The sequence below is a fragment of the Anomaloglossus baeobatrachus genome, chromosome 1 (genome assembly GCF_048569485.1).
Source record: "Anomaloglossus baeobatrachus isolate aAnoBae1 chromosome 1, aAnoBae1.hap1, whole genome shotgun sequence".
NCBI classification, from domain to species: domain Eukaryota; kingdom Metazoa; phylum Chordata; class Amphibia; order Anura; family Aromobatidae; genus Anomaloglossus; species Anomaloglossus baeobatrachus.
In genome coordinates, this window is record NC_134353.1 from 938514624 (window position 1) to 938527987 (window position 13364).

Sequence of the window (13364 nt, forward strand, 5' to 3'; positions counted from 1 at the left end):
CACGCCCGGGACTGCAGCACAGAGAGAGGAGCTCTGCAGGAGACTGCGCGCCCTCTGCTGGAGACACCTGGGACTGCAGCACAGAGAGAGGAGCTCTGCTGGAGAATGAGCGCCCTCTGCTGGACATGCCCGGGACTGCAGCACAGAGAGAAGAGCTCTGCAGGAGACTGTACGCTCTCTGCTGGGGATGCCCGGGACTGCAGCACAGAGAAGGGAACTGCGCGCCATCTGCTGGGGATGTCCGGGACTGCAGCACAGAGAAGGGAACTGCGCGCCCTCTGCTGGGGATGTCCGGGACTGCAGCACAGAGAAGAGATTTGCAGGGGAATCGGCGCGCTATCTGCTGGGAATGTCCGGGACTGCAGCACAGAGAAAAAAAGAGCTCCGCCGGAGACTGCGCGCCCTCTGCTGGAGACACACCAGTGAAAATATACAAACAGGTCGATTCCACTTGCATTTTGCACAGATGAGTGCAATCCTATAAAACATCAGACTGCACTCGCACCAGTGCAGAACTATGGGGCAGTCTCCATCTGCGATTGATTTCTCATGCCTTATCGGCCTGGAAAATGAATAGCAGATTGCTGTGTTTGGCAGGGGAGTCTCTGCTCACACACCACCATACAAGTCTATGGGAGCGTGTGAAACCACACTGCACTCTGATGTCATCAGAGTGCAGTGTGATGTACGCAGAGATAGACAGCGGAGGAGGAGATGGGGAAAGTGCTCCCTGCCTCTTCTCCGCAGCTGTGATACGATCGCAATAAAATTAGAGGTTTCCATCCATTATTATCTATAAAGACATCTGCAGGTTTTTCCCTCCACTCTCTATACAGACACATCTGCAGGTTTTTCCCTCCGCTCTCTATACAGACACATCTGCAGGTTTTTCCCTCCGCTCTCTATGCAGACACATCTACAAGTTTTTCCCTCCGCTCTCTACAAAGATACATCTGCAGGTTTTTCCCTCTGCTCTCTATACAGATACCTCTTCAGGTTTTTCCCTCCGCTCTCTATAAAGACACATCTGCAGGTTTTTCCCTCTGCTCTCTATACAGACACATCTGCAGGTTTTTCCCTCCGCTCTTTATAAAGTGGGACTCCACTTTTTTTTTTTAATAGGGGTGTTCCCATATAATTTCTGCAACACCCCCTGATAATGCCCCCAATATTCCCAGGATCGGGGGGGGGAGGGGGTCACAGCAGTAACTGATTATAAGGGGACAGATTACCCCGCAGTCATTTGTGTTAACACTTTAATAATTCCAAGGGTCAGCATTGGAGGAGCTGTAGTTGATGTGAAGAAGCAGCGCTGCAGTGTAGAGCATGGTGGAGAAGAGAGAGTTGTAAGTGGAAGTAATTGTGGATCAGGAGCAATAGAATAACATATTATTACATAGGATGGATTTGACATCACACATATAATAGATTTTTTATAAATATTTATTGGAAAAAAACAACTGACACTGAAAAATATTTATTTTTATAAAATCCAAAAACCCAAAATATATAATATAAACCCACAAAGGTGAGCTCTGTATAATATACAGCAGCGGGTCACAGCTCTGCGTCCCAAAGCGATGAATAACCAGGGAGATTTGCTGAGCTATAGCAGACTGTGGGGGTTCAGGGGCACCCACTCTACCCCCCAATCAGCTGTTTGCAGCCCCCAAAATTACATAGCAGCACAGCGCCGTACACTGTGTAGTGGCCACACTTGATACTGCAGCGCAATAGATGACCTGCAGTACCAGGAGTGGCCACTGCACAGTGTGCGGCGCTGTCTGCTGTGAACATTGTTTTCTGCAGGAGCTGCAATCAGCGGATCTCCCCCCATCTGATACTGATGGTCATCAATGTCCTACTCCTGGACATCCCCTTTAAATAATGGCTGTCATCCTTTATACCAGGGAGGAAATTGGTCCCGAAACTGCAGCGATGACACTTTAGGGGTTTCAGACTCTATAGGCTGAGAGTACCAATTCCCCTCCCCCTTCCGATCGCAGGCCCCTAAGATTGTTGCAGAGCCAAACTACCAGGGGCCGCACACAGACAACGCTCCGCACTGGATGCAACTGTAACGAAACCTCAGCTGTAAGAACGTGGAGAGAAGTTACATAGAAGCAGGTGAAGCAGGTGCTGGTCCGCTGACTCAAGCTGCTCACGACTGTGCTGCTAAATGTCACCAGACTGCTGCAGGCAATCACAGGCCGCAGCGGTTTGTGTCAGCTGGTTGCCCGGTGGCGGGGGGGGGGGGGGGGAAAAATCACATGATTAGAGGGAGCCCCCGGAGACGGTCTCTAGTCTCCGTCCTGCAGATCCTCGTCCGGGGAGCAGTAATACTCCACAAAGCAGATCTGCCCGTCCTCGTTCCGCACCATGTACTGCAGCGACAGGAAGCCTCGGTTGTCGGTGCGGATGGACACCTTGCAGGACAGCGCCAGCGCCTTGGTGGACGGCTTCAGCAGCGAGATCTTATACCTGCGGCAGAAAAAGAAAAGACGTGTAACGGCTCTGGCCCCGGCGTACGCTCCTGCGCTGACGGTTTTGTCATTCTTTGTAATATGAGAAAATAACTGATGAAAATCTGACTTCTTCATTCCTTTGTCCCTGCAATAATACAAATCTAGCAGTGCTCAGAATGCTGTGCATAGGCAGAAAGCTGCCAATCCACGTAATAAAAATCAAATAAGGGGTGGTCCGACACCTCCACCAATCAGCCGTTAGCAGCTCTGATGCCGCCAAATGTACAGAGCCGCACAGAACAGCACCACACACGCTGTAGTGGTCGTTCTGGGTACGGCGTGATATGACCGGAGCTGCAGTACTGAGAACAACCACTAGTCAGCAAGTGAAAAACAAATGTTTACATCAGGAGGAGACGCGAGGGTTAATAGTGTCAGATTTTGAGCGGATCCAAAATAACAACAGAGAAAAGGCATAAAAGGATCCGGTCAGCGGTTACAGAGATATATGTCTGTGTTATGGCAAATGTCAGAGGTTGGGAGCGGTGATCGCTGCTGCCCCTCGCTCCGCCATCTCACCCGTTGCCCCTAGCTCCCCCAGCTCACCCGCTGCCCCTCGCTCCGCCATCTCACCCGCTGCCCCTCGCTCCCCCATCTCACCCGCTGCCCCTCGCTCCCCCAGCTCAACCGCTGCCCCTCGCTCCCCCAGCTCACCCGCTGCCCCTCGCTCCCCCGCTGCCCCTCACTCCCCCGCTGCCCCTCACTCCCCCGCTGCCCCTCACTCCCCCAGCTCACCCGCTGCCCCTCACTCCCCCAGCTCCCCCGCTGCCCCTCGCTCCCCCCGCTGCCCCTAGCTCCCCCAGCTCACCCGCTGCCCCTCGCTCCCCCAGCTCCCCCGCTGCCCCTCGCTCCCCCAGCTCACCCGCTGCCCCTCGCTCCCCCTAGCTCCCCCAGCTCACCCGCTGCCCCTCGCTCCCCCAGCTCACCCGCTGCCCCTCGCTCCCCCAGCTCACCCGCTGCCCCTCGCTCCCCCAGCTCACCCGCTGCCCCTCGCCATCTCACCTGTTGCTCTGGGTCTGGGTGCAGTGAAACGCTTCTATCAGGTCGGAGTCTTTGGGATAATCCAGATGGGCGCTGCCTGCGTTCCCGAATGTGGACAATCTACAGCGACACAAGGATTAATAATAAAATATCAGTATCACTTCTGCAGGGGGCGCACAGCACATACCAGTACTTAGGGGTCTGCAATCATTATTTTAAGGCTGAAATGGAATCTATATATTTTGGGGAAATCTGAACATTTTGCACATTTATAGGGTTTGTTTATATGGTGCTTTTTTACAGCATTTTAAATAGTTTTGGGTTTTTTTAATTAAAGATTTCTGTATTAAAAAAAATGCAGCAAAAATGCCAAATGTGAACAGACCTTTAGTTCTTTTTTGTCATCATATATAGAAAAGTTCTGCAGCTTTCTAATTTAACTTTATCCATTTGTTTCTCAGTGAATGGAAACCCTCCTGTGCGGGTCCTGGGTCCTCGCTTGGTGGGGGTCTGCGCTGATTTATACATGCTGGTAACGGCAGTGATTGGAGCTGGCTCTGATCGCGGCATCTAAACCCCTTAGATGCTGTGGTGAGCTGTGACTATAGCATCTAAGGGGTTAGATAGTGATGGCAGCTGCTTCTGTCACCCCTGTTGGATACATGAACGTGATCACTGGAATCTGCTGGAACTCTGCGACCCGGGGGGGGGGGCAAATTCTGACTTTTGCCATGTGGCCCCAGTGCTGAAAATCCCCTGTGAGCTCCAGACGTTTCTCCTGATTATTTGGTACAATGTATTGGCGCAGCTGAACTGTGTCAGACATGATCCTGAGCTTCTTCCTAATCTGTGGAGCAGAGGAGGTGACCCCTTCTCCTCCAGCTCCGGGGTACAGGAGGCGGCCGGGGTGCGATACCTCAGGTGGGGCTTGTCGGGGGACATGGTGATCTGCAGGAAGTCGCTGCTCATGTCCAGCTCTGAGAACGCCTCTCTCAGCCCCTCCGACTGCAGGATGATCTTATTCAGGACGTTTGTGCTGCAGAAATCAAAGTCCAGCGTCTCCTCGGGCTCCTGGGTGAGAATCTTACACACCGTCACCACCCCGCCTTCCTCCAGAAACAGGGTCAGGGGGTGGCCGTAGCCCCGGTAGCCCATCTTCAAGGCCGTGCAGGTGGCTGCAACAAGACAAGAGAACAGACGTGAAATGCAGCATTTCAGATGAAGCAGGAGGATCAGGATGAACAACACCATTCATTCTGCTGAACCCGCCGCCCCTGGACACCGTCCGTCTATTACATTACCTGGCACAGCGCTGGCCCCAAAAATAGTCAGACAGTCGAGGAGGACGGTCAGGTTGATGCGAAACACGACAGAATCCTCCCGGACGGTGAATTCCTGGAATATCCCGGCCTGGGGTGGAAAGAAGGACAAATCAGTGACGGTCCGGGAAGACCGCCGGACGTGGTGTGGCCCCCGCCTGCTGCCGGACGTGGTGTGGCCCCCGTCTGCTGCATGAGCGGTTACACTCCTCAAAGTTTTCTTTCCATTCAGAAACCTGATACAATTTAGTGCAGACATCGCTCAGTGAGCAGGGGGTTTGTTACAATGTGTCAGTCCGGGATGTGCGGATACAATTGTATCAGCTGAGGACGTCGCTCCGATCTCCTGGAGGATCCCACCTGGATGAAGGCGTTGGCCTGCAGGCATTTAGCATTTTCCACCGTGACTTTCAGGCCGTTGCTGGTGGCGAAGCAGGACGCGTGGTCCTTGAAGTGGATGGCCTTCAGGATGTTGGAGAGGTTGCGGACATTGTCCAGGCTGCAGGCGAACACGTACTGCTCCTCCTCCACCTGCGACAACAACGACATCGCTGGAGACCTGGACAGAAAGGAGAAAGTGGTGAAGAAAGGAGGCGGCAAATCACACCCCGCAAGATCCCACTGACCACAGGATCACACCCCACAGGATCATAACCCGCAGAATCCTCTGACCACAGATCACACCCTGCAAAATCACACACCCTGCAGGATCCCACTGACCACAGGATCCCACTGACCACAGGATCACACCCTGCAGGATCCCACTGACCACAGGATCACACCCTGCAGGATCCCACTAACCACAGGATCACACCCTGCAGGATCCCACTAACCACAGGATCACACCCTGCAGGATCCCACTAACCACAGGATCACACCCTGCAGGATCCCACTAACCACAGGATCACACCCTGCAGGATCCCACTAACCACAGGATCACACCCTGCAGGATCCCACTAACCACAGGATCACACCCTGCAGGATCCCACTAACCACAGGATCACACCCTGCAGGATCCCACTAACCACAGGATCACACCCTGCAGGATCCCACTAACCACAGGATCACACCCTGCAGGATCCCACTAACCACAGGATCACACCCTGCAGGATCCCACTAACCACAGGATCACACCCTGCAGGATCCCACTAACCACAGGATCCCACCCTGCAGGATCCCACCCTGCAGGATCCCACTAACCACAGGGTCACACCCTGCAGGATCCCACTAACCACAGGGTCACACCCTGCAGGATGACACTAACCACAGGATCACACCCTGCAGGATCACACTGACTACAGGATCACACCCTGCAGGATCACACTGACCACAGGATCACACCCTACAGGATCACACTGACCACAGGATCACACCCTACAGGATCACACTGACCACAGGATCACACCCTACAGGATCACACTGACCACAGGATCACACCCTACAAGATCACACCCTACAGGATCACACTGACCACAGGATCACACCCTACAGGATCACACTGACCACAGGATCACACCCTACAGGATCACACCCTACAGGATCACACTGACCACAGGATCACACCCTACAGGATCACACGGACCACAGGATCACACCCTACAGGATCACATCCTGCAGGATCCCAGTGACCACAGGATCATACAGCGCAGGATCCCAGTGACCGCAAGATCATACACCGCAGGATCCCACTGAAAGCAGGATCACACTGGAAGCAGGATCATACACCCCAGTATCCCACTGACCACAGGATCCCACCCTGCATGTTCATACCACGCAGAATCCTCTGACCGCAGATCACACCCTGCAGAATCACACACATCGGAGGATCTCACTAACTGTAGAATCACAATCTGCAGGATCACACTTTGTAGAGTCCTCTGATCGCAGAATCACACCCTGTAGAATCGCACACATCGGAGGATCCCACTGACCCCAGAATCCCCCACTGCAGGATTTACTGCCTGTATGATCCACTGAGCGCAGTACCCCATTGACCACAGGGAATTTCTGTATTGCAAAAATATGGCAATCGTCCAGCCTGGAAACTGTGCCCATTGATGGGACTGGTGGGGGCGGCGCAGGACTGGGCACTTTTTGGCAGTCCAATAAACAATGAATTGAGCGGTGATTGCTCCACAGTATTTTAGGGATCAGTGGGTGTCCAAGCAGAGCCCCCTCCGAGTAATCCCCGCTAGTGCTCGCTCTTTCTTTAGTTGCTGGACTCCCATGATCGAGCGCGGCTCTTTGGACCCAAACTCCGCAGCCTCACACATGAGAACCCCGGGGAGCGGCACACACACACCGCCATACCGTGCAACACACGAGAACCCCGGGGAGCGGCACACACACACCGCCATACCGTGCAACACACGAGCCCGATTTCTGCTTAAAAGATTTGTTTTTAAAATCTACTTTCTACATTTCCCAGATTGCTCTTTCTTGTTTTACTGTTCCCGTTCTGGGCATTTTTTTATGTTTATTCTTCCATTTTGGGCCACATTCATCAATTGTGACTTTTCAAAAATTTAGCTTAAAAAAAAAATCAAACAGCAACGGATATCACAAAAAATGAAGAGAAAGAAGAGAAAGAAGAGAAAGAAGAGTGACTGAAAATGCAAATGATGCCTCGGGGCTCGCACTTCCCAAATCCATCCACTACTACGTATCCAGAGAACATCTTTGCAGTAATATGTAGATTAGGTGCTTGGTGCACTGTGGGCGGAGCTAAGCACAATCCCTCTGGCAATCTGCCCACTTAGCTCCTCCCCCTGCTTCAGTGATTGACAAGTGATGCCGATCAATAACAAAAAATATCCACAAAATGCAAAAAAAATCATAAGTCACAACTGTTAGAATAAAATATGCGCTGCATCCAAGGAAAAAAGCCCAAATCCTCGGTCTTCTAGGGGTTAATCCCCCATTATAAAGCTTCTTCTCATTACTTTTTCCTCTGGTGCAGACTTTTTGCAGCACTTAGGACATTATGCCCCTCACTTTACGACTCCCCCGCCGTACCCCAGTAATAGACAATGTGTAGGGACCAGCTTAAACTATAAAAACTAGAAGAACTACAACTCCCAGCAGTTTGCTATCATTTCATGCTGTGCAGTGTTACAGGCAGCACTTACCTTTCACTGTCTCCTCCGCCGACTCCCCTCACACAAGGCGGCTTGTGTCAGCCGCGGATCCCGCCAGCAGACGACATCAGAAGCACTAGTCGGTGTCCGCCATGTTTCAGAAGACACACTCGCTACAGAGACCTTGTATCCGACGCATCAAACATGGCGCCTGAGGTGAGGACACACTTGAGCCGCATGTATTTCCCCCTAGCGATGTTCCAGCTAGTGACATGCTGCGCAGGCGCAGTGAACACAGTGAGGTGGATTCTGGGAGAATACCACGATGGTTACCCAGGTGACAGGGAGGGGGCGGAGCTGTGGCTTCCCACTTCCGGGTCAGGGGCACACGTGTGTGGCGGGGTCAGCCGGCCGGTTGTGGCGAGATGCGGTGTCACTACGAGCTGCTCGGGGTCCGCCGGGACTGCACGGACGAGGAGCTGAAGAAGGCGTACAGGAAGCTGGCGCTGCGCTGGCACCCGGGTGAGGCCCCGCCTCTTAAAGGGGAACTCCATTTATCACAATGTTCCTTTGTAATTATTTATAAGATTAATTTTCCAAAATAATTAAATAATTGTTAGTTCCCACCTGCTGATGTCACGTGTCTGTGTTGGTGACGTATGACTACATCCAGCACTTTTCTGCTGATGGAAAATGATCCCTCTCGGTGTCGTTCATGTTAATCAGGGCATCAGTCCTGCTGACAGGTTCCCTTTAACCCTTTCCTGGAATCCGACGCACACGTATGACACACCTCGGGATCGTGAAAGTTTAACCCTTTAAATACTACTGACAGTCAGTGACAGGGGCATATAAGAGGTGTAATCCTGGTGTGGCACTGTTTGAGAGGGCTCCCGGGGCCCCTGGCTGAGCGCGGTGCGGAGACCCCGAGGTCCCTCGCTGAGCGCGGCGCGGAGACCACCTCACTGAGTGCGGCGTAGACCCCCCGAGGCCCCCTGGCTGAGCGCGGTGCGGAGACCACCTCGCTGAGTGCGGCGTAGACCCCCCGAGGCCCCCTGGCTGAACGCGGCGCGGAGACCCTGAGGCCTCTCGCTGACACCGACATCATAGTATTGAATGTAATGATTTCCTATAGTGACGCCTAAAAGAGAAGTTTTGGATCGAAGAGTTTATCATGAAGCAGTAAAGGAAAGGGAAAATTCTATGTGACTGATGGGGCAGGAGCGTTGTTTTTTTCTTGTTCTATTGAGAATATTACCGGCTGCAGGGGATCTCCACACCTGCGGATAAATCCCAAACATCCTGAGCTGATCTCTTCTTTCCTGGTATTGCAAAAAATGAAACCCCAGAATCGCTGCTGCTCTACCCCCAAAAATAGTTACATTACAGGCAATGGAGATGTCATTTATCCCCCAGAATGGTATCAAGAAAATCTACACGAGAGGGATCCGCTTCTTTCTCCTCCAGAATTGGTCATTATCAACATTCTCAATTCTGTATTCAGAGAAAACTTTCCCATTACTGAGAGGAGATGGCAGTTGGTGCTGATGAGATTCTATGATGATGGGAGGAGCTGGAGGCATTGCTCCGCCCACTCCTACATAGAATCTCATCAGCACCAACAGCCATCTCTTATCTCACTAATGGGAAAGTCCTCACTAAATGCAGAATTGAGAATTTTGATAATGACTCATCCATTCTGGAGGAGAAAGAAGCGGATTTGTATGATAAGATTATTATAAAGTTTCTTAATTTCATCTGTAGTATTGCTTTAAGAAATAAAATTAAAAGAAGGATTACTCTTTACTCATCTGATTGCCGGGTCCCCATCCTGAGCTCGGCCCGGTCTCTGCGGATGGCACTGCGGGGGAGGTTTTGGGTCGGGTTTGCTATATACTCACGTGTTGTCATCCTTCGTTTCTTACAGATAAAAACTTGGATAATGCGGAGGAAGCGGCAGAACAGTTCAAGCTGATCCAGGCGGCGTACGACGTGATCAGCGACCCCCAGGAGCGCGCCTGGTACGTGATGTGTGCGCTCCGTGATAACGCACCTACATGATAGCGCTCAGTGTCACGACATCCGTCCACCTCTCACACTTGTATTACAGTCCAAAGTAGGAAAAACCTTCTATTAAGGCTCCACTGCAGCGCTGTAACCCCTCCCTTGCTGGAGTGGTGCTATACAGGGACTGTCCGAGACATGTGAAGTGATAAGCGCTTAGAAGGGGGTCCCACACTGCCACCTCCACCAATAAGCTGAGCCGCAGTGCCAGACACTATTCATTACAGTGTGTGCTACAAAGTCCGAATTCTGATACAGTTCTTATTTGTTTACTATTTTATGGTTAGTCAAATGCAGGGGTGGGCATGTCATTTTTGTTGTCAGGCCCCCGTAGACACTAGATAAGTCGGCTAAACCCGCTGATGTCTGCAGGATTTGCTGAACATCTATTGTGTATGGGGCAGATGACGATGGAGGAGATTAGGATTGGGCAGATTGTGTTTGATTGAAAGCTATAAGGTGAAAACCAGCAATATCGTGTTTCTGAACCTGAGTGCTGTATATACCTATATACATGTATATAGCAGGCGCTGTGCTCAGGTGTGATAGATGATGATATAGTAATGCAACTCACTTGGCTGCTTAAAGGGAACCAAACATCAGGATTTTGGTGTATAAGCTGCAGCCAGTGCAGTACTGGCACTATCAGGCACATTGTGTACATACCATTAGTGGGCAGCTTGGGTGTGTAGGCTGTGAAATCCAAGCTTATAAAGTTTGAAAATTCATGCACTTTTTGATTGACGTGTGCACCTCTCCTGATAATACCCGGGCGGGTTATGCACGTGTTTCCCCCCCCCCCCCGCCGCCCATTCCTCTCTCCCTCTGGCTGTATGTAAATTTCTCATCTTCAGTTACACGGCGTCGGATTTAGCGCCTGTGCATCATCTCCGGCGCCATGTTTCTGATTCTGAAGCTCACAGCATTATTGTGCATGAGAGGGCGGCGCAAGCGCCCTCGCTTCTTCAGATGTGTTGTGACCGCGGGAGCGCGCACAGTGTCACAACAGGACTGGAGCACAGCTGATCTTACCCCGATTAGCTGCAGCAGACGTCTGCTGCAGCTAATCGGGGTAAGATCAGCTGTGCTCCAGTCCGGTTGTCACCGCACGCGCTCCCGCGGTCACAATAGATCTGAAGAAGCGAGGGCGCTTGCGCCGCCCTCTCATGCACAATAATGCTGTGAGCTTCAGAAACGTGGCGCCGGAGATGAGCGCTATGCGCAAGTGCTAACTCCGACGCCATGTAACTGAAGATTAGAAATTTACATACAGCCAGAGGGAGGGAGGAATGGGCGGTGGGGATATACGTGCATAACCCGCCCGGACATTAGCAGCGAGGTGCACATGTCAATCAAAAAGTGGATGAATTTTCAAACTTTATAAAGTTGGATTTCACAGCCTACACACCCAAGCTGCCCCCTGATGGTATGCACACAATGTGCCTGATAGTGCCAGCACTGCACTGGCTGCACCTTATACACGAAAATCCTGATGTTTGGTTCCCTTTAAGAAGGCGGACACAGGAATGGTTTTCTCTCTCAGCATATAACACGCTGGAGCATGTGTCCGGTTTCACATCACTGAGGCTGACTGCCTCCATGACACATATCTCCCCTCCAGGAGGTCTCCATGGAGAGGTGTTATTTTGCGCAGGATTTGCAGAGCTCACCGCTGATCTTTATGTCCCGTCGTCTTCCCCAGGTACGATAACCACAGAGACGCGCTGCTGAAGGGCGGCGTGGATGGCGAGTACCAGGACGACAGCTTGGATCTAGTCCAGTATTTCACCGTCACCTGCTACTCTGGTTATGGAGATGATGAGAAGGTAACGACCGGGGCTCGGGGTTTCAATGATCTCACTGGAGGCGTGAAACATCAATATATCCACAGGAGAAGGATGAATTCCTCCATTATCAACGATCTTATGGATTAGTAATAACTTGTAATCTTAGTTTAAATGATTTGGATCCTTTTTGAGACTTTTTCTTTATTTAAATGCATTTATTTTGGGCTAAAAAAGAATTTTCGCACTGTTTGGCTTCTTCAGGCTCTTTTGCTAATGAGCTAACCAAGAAACTGTCAGTGAGCTCGTTCTGATGGAGACTTTGTAAATCCTTTACCAAAACTCCTCTCAGCTAATGCATGACCGCAGATCACATCAAAGTTGAGCCTACATTTTTTGGAGTCATAAATTATATGAGAAGAGAGATGGATAAATGCCAAATTCTCCTGTAACGAGCTCGCTGACAGGTTCTCAGTTAGCTCTCACTGCATCTAGCAATGTGAAGAGAAACAAAATAGACCAAAAGCCAAATGCTGCTAAATTTTTACTGAAGACCAGCCGTCACTAACACACTCCATCGTGGTCTTGTGCGGGGGTCAGTCTGCTCTGGACACGACTTTCGCCCTCCATTATTATCTCCCGTTCTTTCGTTTCAGGGCTTCTATGCCGTCTACAGACGAATCTTTGACCTGATCGTGAGGGAAGAAATAGAAAGTAAGATAAATGATGAAGGCGAGGAGCACCCGACGTTTGGAGACTCTCAGAGCGACTATGACACGGTAGGGTGGACGCCGCCTGTATGTGCTGCACATGATGGGGGGGGGGGGGGAGTGTGCGGGGCGGGGGGGAAGTGTGTGGGGGGAAGTGGGGAGTGTGCGGGGCGGGGGGAAGTGGGGAGTGTGCGGGGCGGGGGGGAAGTGGGGAGTGTGCGGGGCGGGGGGGAAGTGGGGAGTGTGCGGGGCGGGGGGGAAGTGGGGAGTGTGCGGGGCGGGGGGGAAGTGGGGAGTGTGCGGGGCGGGGGGGAAGTGGGGAGTGTGCGGGGCGGGGGGGAAGTGGGGAGTGTGCGGGGCGGGGGGAAGTGGGGAGTGTGCGGGGTGGGGGGAAGTCTGCGGGGCGGGGGGAAGTGGGGAGCGTGCGGGGCGGGGGGAAGTGGGGAGCGTGCGGGGCGGGGGGAAGTGGGGAGCGTGCGGGGCGGGGGGAAGTGGGGAGCGTGCGGGGCGGGGGGAAGTGGGGAGCGTGCGGGGCGGGGGAAAGTGGGGAGCGTGCGGGGCGGGGGGAAAGTGGGGAGCGTGCGGGGCGGGGGGAAAGTGGGGAGCGTGCGGGGCGGGGGGAAAGTGGGGAGTGTGCGGGGCGGGGGGAAGTGGAGAAGAGTCACCCCATAAAGTAAACGCATCCTTGACAGTTACTCAGGAGTGAGTGGGAGCCCATCTGTTTCCATTCCTGTAGTCTGGTAATGGATTGATGGCCCGTTCTTAGGAAAGGTCGTCAATATCATATTGGTGGGGGTCTAGCAGCCGGTTCCCTCCACGATCAGCTTGTACCTGGTGCCATGGCCACTGAATGTTAATAATGAGCGGAGCTCTTGTATTCCGGCTCCCTATGCTGCGTCTATAT

At 52.3% G+C, this 13364-nt stretch overlaps 2 protein-coding genes across 2 annotated transcripts in view; one reads left to right on the forward strand and one right to left on the reverse strand.

Moving 5' to 3' along the window:
* Window positions 1-1463: 1463 nt before the first annotated feature.
* RAD1 (RAD1 checkpoint DNA exonuclease) lies at window positions 1464-8059 on the reverse strand. Its single transcript, XM_075343576.1, has 6 exons — window positions 7954-8059; window positions 5186-5384; window positions 4808-4916; window positions 4423-4681; window positions 3528-3626; window positions 1464-2481 (listed from the first exon to the last, which is right to left on the reverse strand). The coding sequence occupies exons 2-6, from the start codon at window positions 5372-5374 to the stop codon at window positions 2301-2303; spliced, it is 837 nt and encodes a 278-aa protein (XP_075199691.1). The 5' UTR covers window positions 5375-5384; window positions 7954-8059; the 3' UTR covers window positions 1464-2300.
* A 230-nt stretch (window positions 8060-8289) lies between these two features.
* Window positions 8290-13364, forward strand: part of DNAJC21 (DnaJ heat shock protein family (Hsp40) member C21) — a 36573-nt gene continuing 31498 nt past the window's right edge. Inside the window, exons 1-4 of the mRNA XM_075328459.1 lie at window positions 8290-8424; window positions 9830-9923; window positions 11669-11792; window positions 12407-12529. Coding sequence (XP_075184574.1) covers window positions 8328-8424; window positions 9830-9923; window positions 11669-11792; window positions 12407-12529 — 438 coding nt within the window. The 5' untranslated portion in view covers window positions 8290-8327. The remainder of the gene's footprint in view (window positions 8425-9829; window positions 9924-11668; window positions 11793-12406; window positions 12530-13364) is intronic.